Source organism: Oculina patagonica, chromosome 2 (genome assembly GCF_052425735.1).
Source record: "Oculina patagonica isolate OP01 chromosome 2, crgOcupat, whole genome shotgun sequence".
NCBI lineage: Eukaryota > Metazoa > Cnidaria > Anthozoa > Scleractinia > Oculinidae > Oculina > Oculina patagonica.
This window is the reverse complement of record NC_135759.1, coordinates 893,860-906,211: the sequence shown is the minus strand read 5'-3', so window position 1 is coordinate 906,211 and position 12,352 is coordinate 893,860. Positions and strand designations below refer to the sequence as shown.

Genomic DNA, 12,352 nt, shown 5'->3' with positions numbered 1-12,352 from the left:
CCCCCTTTTCCCCCCCCCCCGCCCCTTTTTCTTGGGTTTTGTTTGGTTTCCTGGATTGTCATGTTCTTTGTGATTGGCCAGAGAATTACTTTGGTTTTGGTTTTACGACACTTAATTGAAAACTGCTCTAACGAAATATCTGTATTACCGGGTAACCTAACCGTTTCTCCGAGGTCAACGTTTAGTTTATTTGTATTTGTGTACGCGCACGAGTACTACTGTACTACTACCAATAATTTATCCCAGCCCGTACACCGAAAACGGTGTATAAGTTTTATTCTTTACTAAACTAGCGAATGTTGCTCCAGTGAGGTAACATAACACATCTAATCTCAGGAAGTCACGCGGTTGACCAGACACTCCTTACACCAGTTTTTTTGTTTCCAACACTAAAAAAATTAAAATTATTTTCAACAAATTCTTAGTCGAGACTGCTATCAATTGAAAGGCAATTCATTTCAAAAGCGCAGGAGGTTATTTTGTTGGAATTTCAGCGCCAAATCTCAATATAATGTTCAGCAATTTATTAAAGTTCCCCTCATACCATATGGCTCCACTCTCTATATACAACTACTCTTTACGAAGTATTTTTACAACCAAGTACTCCATAACGTCTGAGCCTAAGTTCGTCTCTGCCAAAGATATCTAATTATCCGCTTTTGATTCAATTGCCCCCAAAGGATCATTGAGCGACATCTCACATCTTTTTATTTTTTATAGGAGCAATTTTGTTTCAGCTTATACGTTTTTGTAAAGTTCCCAGTCCTTAAAATTCGAAAGATTATTTACACCGCAATTTACCACGTATATTCAAACTTCATTTCCACATTTTAAACACCGACAGTACGGATATAAATAAATTTTTTTTTTTTTTTTGGAAACCAAAATGTTTCTATCTTCGTCTATCTTGAATCAAAAATTGACTTCACTCTCTAATTACAATGACGGAGTGTGACAATAATACAAATAAAATATTGCTTTTTAAAATTTTTAACTGTCAACAATTGACAAGTTTTCCAAACTGTGTTTCACAGTGTTCGTTGAAGGCACGATTGTGTCTTCACTTAACGCTATTTTTGCAGTTATTAGATGGAATTTGGTTATCACATTTGCAGACATTTTCTCTTGGACACACGATAAACGTCTAGAGCGGAAAATTGCAAAATTTTGCCAGTGTTTTAGTACAGACACGTTTGCTAAAATGTCAATTTTTTGAAAACCATATTTATCAGGATTTTTTCCTTTTCTACGACATCTAACTAATAAATTGTCTCGGCGACTCAAGACTCAAAAAATAAAATATTATCACTAAATTAAATTATATTACATAACATGTTGATTCGATTAACCTGTAATTATAATTCTGTTGTCTTCAGTTCCGTTCAAAACCATTGCGGGAAAACCTCCCGAAGCGGAACACGATTAACGACGCCATAGCACAGACGTCCCTTCTCTGGTTTTTTGAGGGTAGGGGGACGGCTGTTCACAGGCTAAACTGATGACATCTTGGTGTAATTAGTAACTATGTATTACGATATTTGAACTTGGTAAAAAGCACCATTGCACAGAGATCCAAGTACTCGACCAAAGTCAGAAGACTGGCGCCGAGGAAGAGCCCAATCTGACCTCCCACATCACCTGCAAAATGCCGTATTGACTGATAAGTCTGATAAGTTGATAACATAAGTAAAATTTCAGTTAAGCGATAGGGCATCAAAACAGAGAATAAGAGATTAAGGGCAACCTTCTGACTGGATTTAAGACGGAATCCACCAGGAAATCGAGTACCAGAATAATTTAAATCCTATTACGTTATTTCCTACCCTTAATTAATAAAAGGTAAAGATGTAAGTAATTATCCGTGAAACACCAACAACCAATCCTTATCAGAGCCTGAGAAAATGAGTTTCAAAGTTTACAAGCTATAGGCAAAATCTCACGTATAGCCACTTTGTAAAATCGTCTTTAAGCGATATGTGGAATTCAGTGGAACTTCGAAATTTGCTTTCGATGTTTGGTGTTGTTAGAAAATATTTCTTTTGATAAGATATTTGAAGCAGTAAAACAAAAGCTTGCAATAAGGTATAATTAGTTTTGGTAGATAATTATGTCCAATAACTTGTCCAAAATTTGTGGAGCCAGCGTGGCCGAGCGGTTAGAGCGTTGGACTTGCAATGCGGAGTTCCCGGGTTCAAGTCCCGCCCTACCCGCTAGCTGAATTTGTTCTTGGTAGTCCCAAGTTCAGATTCTCGACCACGCTTGTAAATAGCCAGCTGGTTTGCCTCCGGCCATCTGGGATTCTTAACGTTGTGATGTTTATTTGATTTATTTGTTTCTTTCATTTGCTCGGCCCCACTAGCCTTTGTGCTATAAATACTGCCGAGGGTAAATAAAGGTTATTATTATTATTAACTACTCGTTGTCGTGGCGACTTCCAACTTAATTCAATTCTGAATTACCCTTAATCATTAACATTTTGATTGACAAAGGTAAAGTTGTGTTGCAAATGAAAATCAATGAGGCAACCAATTATTGCAAGGGGCTAGGATGATGGGGGGGTGGGGTGGATTTAGAGTAGAGCACGTTGCTTACCTAATAAGCTGTAGAGATCATAGCTGGCAACCTGCCTGACGTCAGAGAAAGTCAGACTCTCATAATAAATCCTCAACTCCAGCAAGTTGTCTCTGAAAAGTAAGGAACAACACAAAACATAAAACGGATCTTTGTTAAAAAGAGTTATGAATTTGAGAATTACTTTAGTTAAAAATCCATTACATAGATTAAGCCTGACAAAGCTTAGATTAAGATGCCATGCATTACGAATACAGACTGAAAAATATGGAAATAAAGGAGCATCAATCCTAGAAGAGCGAAGAACATGTTGGTATGTAAACAAAATTGCGTAGAGAGACGAAAAGCATTTCTTGATGTGTTGCCAGGGGTTTAGAACCATAAGACATTGAGCTATGTTCTCACACTTCAAAGATTGATGTGAGTTACATATATTTAAGTGAAAACTAGACGACTTAGTACTTACTTATAGAGCTGACAATAATGATACATCAAAAGTGGTAGGTAAAGAAATACATTTAATGTTTCAAAAAAGGAAAGGGCTTCCTAATTATAACTCACAAACACAATGAACATTAGAATTTTTCTTTTTTAAAATGAATTGTATAAGAATCTAGTTTTCGTTATTTTTTAGTATTATTTAATGTTGAAAAGAAAATTATAATATTCATGTTGATTTAATTAGACTCCACTTCGATTTTGTGCTTTTACCTTGCGCCAATTGATCAAAATTAGTACAAACTTTTCTCAGCAAAATAACGCTTTATAATACCTGAGGTATTGTCTGTTTTCCTGAATTGTTCCGGTCATATTTCTTTGTTTAGACAGAAGTTTGTCTGCATACGTGTTAGCAGGGTACCGTGCGTAGGACAGTTGTGCTGAGAACTCCACGCTCTCGCATGCCACAGGACACTTGTCCAATTTCTTCTCTTGGAAATATTCTAAAAATGGTAGGGGAGGCAAAAACGATAATGATAATGATAATCAATTCATATAGCGCATTTTTCATATGTAATGTTCAAATGCGCTGTACACATACTGTAATTTACTACACAAAGGCCAGACCACAACACCGGGAACTTCGTGCGAATAGTGTGTGGGTTCTTTAACGTCCCCTGTTATAAGACTGAAGATACATGAGACGGGACCTACGGTTTATCGTCCTTTTCCGAGAAGACTAGAATGTCTAACCATTTGCAGATGCAATTACAAAGGCAGCACATTCTCCTCAGTTATTTTAAGACCCTGAGTGTTGGTCCGGTCTGGGGTTCGAACCCACGACCTCCCGCACAGCAGTCCGGCGCTCTACCAACTGATCTAACCAGGCGGCGGCAAAAAGAAACATAATGTCAATATCGTACATACTAGTTATGTAACGCTTTCGAATCACTTGTATTTCAAGCTCTCAGTATACGCACGAGCCTTGGTATATTGCCATTCCTGATCACGAGTTTTGATTGGGGCTCCGCTCCTCGTTGGCTTTTTACAATCTCATATAAGTATACATGTACCACGAGAAAGTGTTGTTGTTAACTTCAGTATGATACAAGTAAGCAAAGACACACAGCAAATTTATTTGTGTGAATGTTTTTATGGCTAGTGAAAACTGAATAAGGAAGTCTTCTGCATGTATTAAATGTTGTTCGATTGGAAACTACACCTCAGAGGTTTTCCAATGTTTTTTGACAGGTAAACCACCTTGAAATCGTTTAAATCGTCGTAGAACTTATATCTGGTCTTGAATGTGACTAATTAATATTCTTGAAAAAATTGGGACCAGAGAAGGAAGTCCGGATAATCGAGAAATCCGGATAATCGAGGTCCGGATAATCGAGGTTCGACTGTACCACGAGAAAGTGTTGTGTAACTATTTCATACCATGCATAAAAATACGCTTACTAAATTTCCTCGAGAATGACACTGCAGCGCATGATTTAAAGGTTGAGTTGAATACCGTCAAATTTATAACGGCTTTCCTGAATTCTGATTGGCTGTATTTTCTATGGCATGGTATAATGCCCTGTATACAAAGTTACCTCATTATTTAACAAATTGTCACGATGCCTATACATGGCCAGAAAGGCATTGTTGTCCGTCATCCGTACCTAACAGATATCCTGCGATATGCGTGGGTTGCCAAGATTCCTCTCAGTATTTGCAAACGATCGATGCGATAAAAACTATTGGGGATTATAGTAGAACCCCGATACAACGATCCTTTTCCCAGCAAAAGTCACAGTAAAATGTATGGGACAGAACACCCAATATAACGATCTTTGATATAACGATATTCCCGATATAACGATGAATATCATAATATCCCAGCAAAAGTTACAGTAAAATGTATGGGACGGAACCCCGATATAACGATCTTTGATATAACGATATTCCCGATATAACGATGAGAATTTAGCGCACCGAACGTAAAATCTTTCCCGATATAACGATATTATCAGTACTCAGTAATCTCCAACGTTTCTGTCAACAGCTTTGTACGCTTATATACAAAAATGATACTGTGTTCTAAGCCTCTTTATCAACTTTATCCTCCTTGTCATTAGATAGTTCTCTTAGTTTCAGTATATTTGACTAGGTTTACCCCGATAAAAAGATATTTTCGGTTATTTCACGGCCATATCGTTATATCGGGTGTTTTGATATAACGATTCCTCGATATAACGATATAATTCTACCGCCCCCTTGGCATATCGTTATAGCGGGGTTCCACTGTATATGGCAACCAGACTTAAGTATCAAGCGATATTCTGCGTTATTTCGAAGTGCAATTGTGAAATATTTGACAAATTTTTCAGGCGCTCGTTGACTAACTTTTCTTGTACTAGAAAAATAGAAAGATGGTCACTTACCCCAGGCCGGCCACATACAGCTGCTACTTGTCTTGTAGTCACACACAGGAATTCCTTGATCGCCACCTGAAATATAAGTTAACTTGTGGTTTAAACAGTAGATAATCTAGCTTTACTGGACTGGCACACGGTAGGGAAGTAGAGATTAGAGTTTAGATTAGAAACTACACTGTCAGGGGTTGGTATTGCAACTCAGTTCAAATTCCTTCCTTTATTGCCGCGAAATATATTTTGCGAAAGGTGAGAAAAACGAGTCTGCGCCCGGGCGAATGTTGCTTACACCGCCTGAGCTCTTATACCAGTTTCCGTAGCATAAAGCGTCTATTGCATTCTCCCCTCTAAATAGGATTCTTGTAAATCGCAGTTTACCCCAGCGTAATTTGTCACTAACAGTTGACCGATACCTATGGCACTGTGAGAGTATTAAAAAAGTGTTTAGCACAAGAACGCAAGGCTATTATTACAATAACTCCGAACAGGCAATAGTGCAGCAGGCCAGCAGCTCCCCTTAGCTTGTAATTCTACTGGCCCTCTAGTTAGCAGTTCCTATTGTTTTGGGGCTAGGGGGAAATTGTTTTGTTTTATTGTTCTCTCGAAGGGTAGCGAGCCATTTATCTGAGACCTCGCGATAGCTGTTTCCCGACCCCGACCAAGGCTCGAACCAGAGTCTAACGAGCTAGTCATTAGGCCACCGCGTCTATCACTCACTGCAGACTTACCTGGCATAAACCAATCGCGACACTTGCAGAGTTTGGTGACGTAACGAGTCAGTTTGTCCAAGAAACACTTGGATTTGCTGTAAGTGTCAAAGAACCGAAGTTTCGGCATTCCGCAGTTGGTTTTGTAGGGAGCTGGTAAGTTAGTGACCTAAAGAATGAAGAAAGGAAACTTAACAATACAGGCCTGTATTTGGCTTACTGCGTGCTTATTCACTGATTGTCAGGGCCTGTCGAGAATGAAGCTAGCAGACTGACTGACGACCGACCGACCGACCGACCGACCGACCGCCGACTGACTGACTGATTGTTTGACTACTTACTGGCTGCCTGATTGTTGTCGTTGATTGACTAACTGACTGACTGACTGACTGATTGATTGACTGACTGACTGACTGATTGTTGTTGATTGATTGATTGATTGATAACTGACTGACTGACTGACTGATTGTTGACTGACTGATTGACTGATTGATTGATTGTTGATTGTTGATTGGACTAAAGATGACTGACTGACTGACTGATTGATTGATTGATTGATTGATTGATTGATTGATTGATTGATTGATTGATTGATACTGACTGACTGACTGACTGACTGACTGATTGATTGATTGATTGATTGATTGATTGATTGATTGATTGATTGATTGATTGATTGATTGATTGATTTGTTGATTGGTTTATTGATTAGTTAGTTGGTTGGTTGATTTCCTACTCCGCCGGCAACTCCAACGGAATTTTGGGAGCCAGAATTCTGGCTAAGGAGGAACAGACGACGGAAAAGGTGATACACCTGCCTGGCCTTGCCAGTCAGTAACTATTTAACGTATAAACTGATTTAATGGATTCTGATGTGCTATCAGACGTTATGATAACGTCTTGTGGATGTTATAAGGTCAAAATTCTTCACAAAAACACTTGTTATACTCAACCTTTTAGCCAACAGTGTTGTGCTGGCGTAGAGAACGTCAAACTGTGAGGTTTAGGAGACTTATAAAGTAAATATTTAAAGAGAAAACAATGTTGTGGTCAATGTGCATTCCATTCCCTGTGTCGAAATTTAGATGTGGTTTCATGATGGGCACTGCGAAGTTTCTAGAAGGCACAGTTGGTTGGTCTTATATACACGTAGACAATGAAGGAAAAAGAGAAAAGGGGCCTGAACGTCCCGCCTTCCGTACCTTTGACTCCAGGGTTATCGCTCTTTCCTTAGATAGTTTCCGCCACTTTTCAAACATTCCTAGTCCCTCTTTCCATCGGGTTTCCACTCTTTGCCCCCCCCCCCCCCCTTCTTCCCTACCTTCCCCCCCCCTTTATAATGAGCATCAAGGAAAATATTTCTGTTCAGTACTAGCCGCCTAATTGAATGGAAATCCTTTCTCTTAAAAGGTGAGGGTCACGTTAATTTAAGCGATTTTCGCCAACTCTACTCAAATTATGAGCTCCAAATCTTATTAACGACAACAATAATAACATTTCGCTGCAAAGCAAACAAATTGGATTTTTCAGCAAGAAGGACTGCTCTTTCATAATTTAATTAACCAAAACGGGCCGACAAAAATTACGTTATTGGTTTTGAAATTGATTGGAATTTAATCTAATTTCAAGTTTCGGAGTTCATCTAACGATACGTGATAACGGCCAGGAGTCGCGCTGTGTATTTCCAACATCACTCAATCCTAAATTGCGCAAAACATAAGCAAAAAAAATTACCTAGCGAGATCAAAAACCTCATTCATTACTAAAATAAGAAAAAGATTATCTTAACCAGTAATATTTTCGCTCTCCAAGCTTGATGCTTTGCGAGCTGGAAATGTTAATTTTTTCAGTCTGCAAATATTCTTCAAATGTCCATATCTTGAGGATTAAAAAATGAACATTAAAGATCGGAAGTTTTAAACTTGTAATCCGAGGCACCTGTTTCAAGTAAATATTTTATTTTTCACACTTTTCCTTGATCTGTTAAGGACTGATTGTTCCTTAACGAGTCTTTTCATTCTTTATCTCTCCGATTAATTAATAAGCTATGAACAATTTGCGGCAATCAGTTTAAAAGCTTGGCAGTTTCAATCGTTTTTTTGTTATTGTTGTTGTTTGCACGTTAAATATTCTCAGGCAGAGGCGATGAGCATAAGAAAAATCACCAACTAAGAGGAATGCTTTTCAACTTCCGCTAAGAATAAGAATTTTCAAAAATACATAAAAATATTGTAAGAAGGTTTAATTCTCTAGCTATCCCGAATTTTTAAAATATCTCCAGCTATCTTAACTGAAAGAAAATGGCAAGAAAAGCAGTACACAACATTATGCTTCATGAAGTTCATATGTTATGCGAATTTAAGGCTCGAAAAAATTCTTTCCCTTAGAAATCGCTGTATTTCGCCTATAAGATGGTAACGTTTACATTTGCATCGAAAAATTTATTAAATTAGCCATGCTGTGCCTTCATAAGACACAATCGGCGACCATCTGATCCCAACTGAGTTTGACGCGAACAGCGGTCATCGTTCTTAACAAGACAACAGATTGCTTTTAATTAAGCATCCAGATAAGGGGTTGTAGCTGATAATTCTTGTGAAAAACATTGGCGCGCCATAACACCTTCTAGAAAGAGGCCGGAATATGATATTTCAGGAAGTATTCCACGACTGTAGCACACCATGCTATAATTGTGTTCATACTATACACTTTCTTTTGTTAAGGAAGACAAAACAATAAAAGCAAACTCAAATTGAACTCGAAATCACTTTTCATGAAATACAAAAAAAATAAAGTGAAAATGCAAATTTTGGTTTAAAAGTATACGAAAGCTTATTTAACTTTCTATTTTACACAAAAAGCTAAGGGACTTAACGGCATCAATCAAAAAAATTTACATTTCTTGATTTTATTGCTTTCAATAAGTAATATTTAATAATGTTACTAGCGGCGAAGAGATTTCATCACTTTTATCGGCGTTATCACTCGATGTCCTTCACTTAACTTCAACGAAAATTCATTACACAAGAAAGTAAGTCAACGATGAAAAACACTTTAAACATCAAGTGTTTGAAAATATATTACGATACAACATTGAGGTTTCTTCAATTCAAGGTGTTTATTAAATAATACGAATTAAATATGCAGGCATAATAAACACAAAAAGATATTTTTTTCGACGTATACAGGTAGAAGTGAAAAAATAAATAAACGCACCTGACGTTTCCGGAGTTCCATGTAAGTGGTAAAACCAGGCGACACTGCTAACCCTTGCATTTTAACCGGAGTCTCTGCCTGATCATGTAGAATTACTCTAAAACCCGCGCTTTCGACATCATAGTAATAATCATAATGTTGCACATCGATAAGGAGACGAAGGCCTCTTTCTTGGCCGGTATTTGTCGTTAAAAGAGGCTGGCCATTTTTACCAGAATTGAACGTATAGCACACGTCGGCAAAGGCGCTCTTGAACTCGGTGAAGTTCCTATGGTCGCATTTTTCCCCTTTGTTCCAAGTGCAATCCAAGATCATTTCGTCCAACCGATGCGCGGCCTTTGAAAGAGTGTCTTGCATAATTTCTCCTGTGAGTTGACCTTGAAGTTCGCTGCCATTTTCTCCCTTTATATTCACCTTGACAAAAAGCTGGTCCACAAGCGTTCCATTTATTTTGGATAGCCGAGCATCGTTGTAATTGCAGATGGAAACAGCGGGAAACACCAAACTGTTCTCGTAGACGATAAGGGTCGTGGTAGTGAACGGGTACTCGAAGAAATTGATAATGCTGTCAGTGCATTTCTCGAAAAACAGAGCAAATGCTCCGAGCAAGAGCAAGGTCCACAAAACACGTCGCACTGGCGGGTTGCCGGAGAAGCAAAAGTGAAAACCGTGCAGCGTACACGAGTCAAGGAACGAAACCCACAAATCGTGAATCTTATCCGACTTCTTCTTCTCATCAAGAAGTTTTTTACAACTTTCATAGTCGTTGTTTTTCTTACATTTTTCGTAGTCATTCTCGGGGTAGTTGCCATCAACCATAGCGGGCCAGTTGGGCTTCAGCGTTTCCGCTACGGCCATCTCTTTTCCGTTAGCCTCAGACTTGATATACACAACAGAAATGTCCTTTTTGCAGTGATTGCAGAATGCATACACATTGTTAGCGCCTGTGCTTAGCTTATTGTCGCCTCCCTTGATAATGATTTTTACATCTCCCGTGTCGTCCGCTGAGGAATCGTTTTCGTTGTACAAATTCGACATGTTTATCGAGTGTTAAAGCAAAACAACTCTTCGCAGAAGTTACAGCAGTTTTTTTGTTGACCCCAGAAGATAACGTTTAGAAGAAATGAAGTTCCTCTGGAACGACGTCATAGATAAAGGCCAGAAAAGATCGCAAGTATGAACCAAACCACTTTTAGATTTTACTTATATGTCCATGTTGGCCTTTAATTGAATCTATCTCGAATCTGCTGGTGTAAAGTGTGCAAAACCAATCAGCAATTGTCTTGACTGCCCCATACCTGTTGTTCTGCCAATTAAAACGCGAATTTGCATGTCAAAAGACGTCACACATTTGGATGAGTGGTGTTGTTTCATTTCAAGGTGCAATTATGACGGACAGGTGGTATTGGACCCGGGAAATACCGCACCATATCACCCTATGACATATTTCCCTCAATTAACTTCATTTGCCAACAAATATTGCTCTTTCACTTTCGCTATAACGTCTTGCAAAGTTGAAAACGGAACAATTTTCAAGCTTCGAAAACTCATTACGCGAAGTAATCAACTTAGATAACTCATCATTCCATCTTAATAATTCCGTGAATTTATTACATTTGTATCCGTATTTTGAAAAATATGTGATTTATTTATCTTGCTGTATTTAAATTACTGTAAAATTATAAATTATTGCCATCTGTCTTGTCTGCCCAGTTGATAATCACCGACCGTTACTATACGCCGAGATGAAATGCTTGGACAATCGTTTGTTGATGAGTGGGCTGTCATCCCTGCAGCTCTGTATGGCGGGAGGTTATTTCAAAGGCCCTTAAATTGCCACTGTTCGCTGATTAAGACGCGTGCATATAATTTATTATTTATGTGCTTTGTCCAATACGCCCGTAAAATCACCATGAAAGAAAAAAATGCTAAAATAACACGAAATTATTAAAACACGACGCCCGGCAAAGAAAAAAGGTTGGAAGAGCGTTTAAAGAAATTTTAATTAACAAGCACCTTGTTTAGTTCTGTAACCGGAGGGGAACCTTTGTAAAATAGGAAAGAAAAAGAAAACATCGAAAACAAAAAACTATGCGACGCCTAGGGGAAAAAAAGACAGCCATTTACTGGTTTTAACGCCCTTGCCTTTGAACGAACAACGCAGAAAATCTCAACAAAAATATGCCGCTAATTGTTTCCTCGTTTCACACGCCCAGAATTCACAGATAGATGACTATGGTTTAGTTTATTTTTATTTTCTATGCAAATTCGTTAACAGCACAAACCTGGACGATATTTCGAGAGATGTCTATAGTTGCTATGAGATAAAAACCTTTTAGGCAGATTCGGCAAGTTAACGCTTTACAGAACAAGCAAAAGGCTAAATGCAACTGCAAAAGATTTTTTTAAAAGTGAATTTAAAAAAAACGTTTCTTTTTTGGCACGACTTTAAATTATGGGGACTAGCGGACTAAACATTATTTATTTCAATGATATCAATGATATTATCGAGACAATGTAGTTGTTTTCTCATAACAAGAAAATGAATCCAAAATGCATACCTTCAACGAATTTATCCAACTCGAATTTGCCATACTTTAAGTCGGTAAAAAATTTAAATTGCCAAATTTGCGTTAGCCAAATTAACCAATAATTAATAATTCATTTAACCGGTTTATAAGCCGAGATTTTGGAAATAACCGCAAGCGATTCACTATGTTTTTTTTAAATAGGGCAGTTAAAACCAGGTTATGAAAGCATTCGGAAGGAATTATGAGAAAGGCCGATAACACGTTTCTTAAATTTCTTAAAACTAAGAAAAAAAATAGCACTAAAAGTCATGGAAACGGAAGAGTAAAGCAAAGAATCACAATTTCAATTAGAGCCAAACACGACAACACAGTCCACAGAATTTCCGCAAACCAAGATGATTAGATTTAGTGATTAAGAATAGCCCTGAAATTGAAAATAACCGCGTCGATGTAGATTAAATATAAAAAA

General features: G+C 37.9%; 1 protein-coding gene across 1 annotated transcript; it reads right to left on the bottom strand.

Annotated features, from left to right (window-relative positions):
* Positions 1-212: 212 nt before the first annotated feature.
* LOC144642495 (acid-sensing ion channel 2-like) lies at positions 213-10,590 on the bottom strand. Its single transcript, XM_078501455.1, has 6 exons — positions 9,353-10,590; positions 6,158-6,305; positions 5,439-5,504; positions 3,344-3,512; positions 2,593-2,684; positions 213-1,638 (listed from the first exon to the last, which is right to left on the bottom strand). The coding sequence occupies exons 1-6, from the start codon at positions 10,388-10,390 to the stop codon at positions 1,523-1,525; spliced, it is 1,629 nt and encodes a 542-aa protein (XP_078357581.1). The 5' UTR covers positions 10,391-10,590; the 3' UTR covers positions 213-1,522.
* Between the last annotated feature and the right edge of the window lie 1,762 nt (positions 10,591-12,352).

Coding starts and splice junctions, on each gene's coding strand:
- LOC144642495 (XM_078501455.1), bottom strand. CDS start 10,390: ATGTCGAATTTGTACAACGAAAACGATTCCTCAGCGGACGACACGGGA. Junction 5,505..6,157: donor TCGCGATTGGTTTATGCCAG/GTAAGTCTGCAG, acceptor CTTATATTTCAG/GTGGCGATCAAGGAATTCCT. Junction 2,685..3,343: donor GAAAACAGACAATACCTCAG/GTATTATAAAGC, acceptor CTTACTTTTCAG/AGACAACTTGCTGGAGTTGA.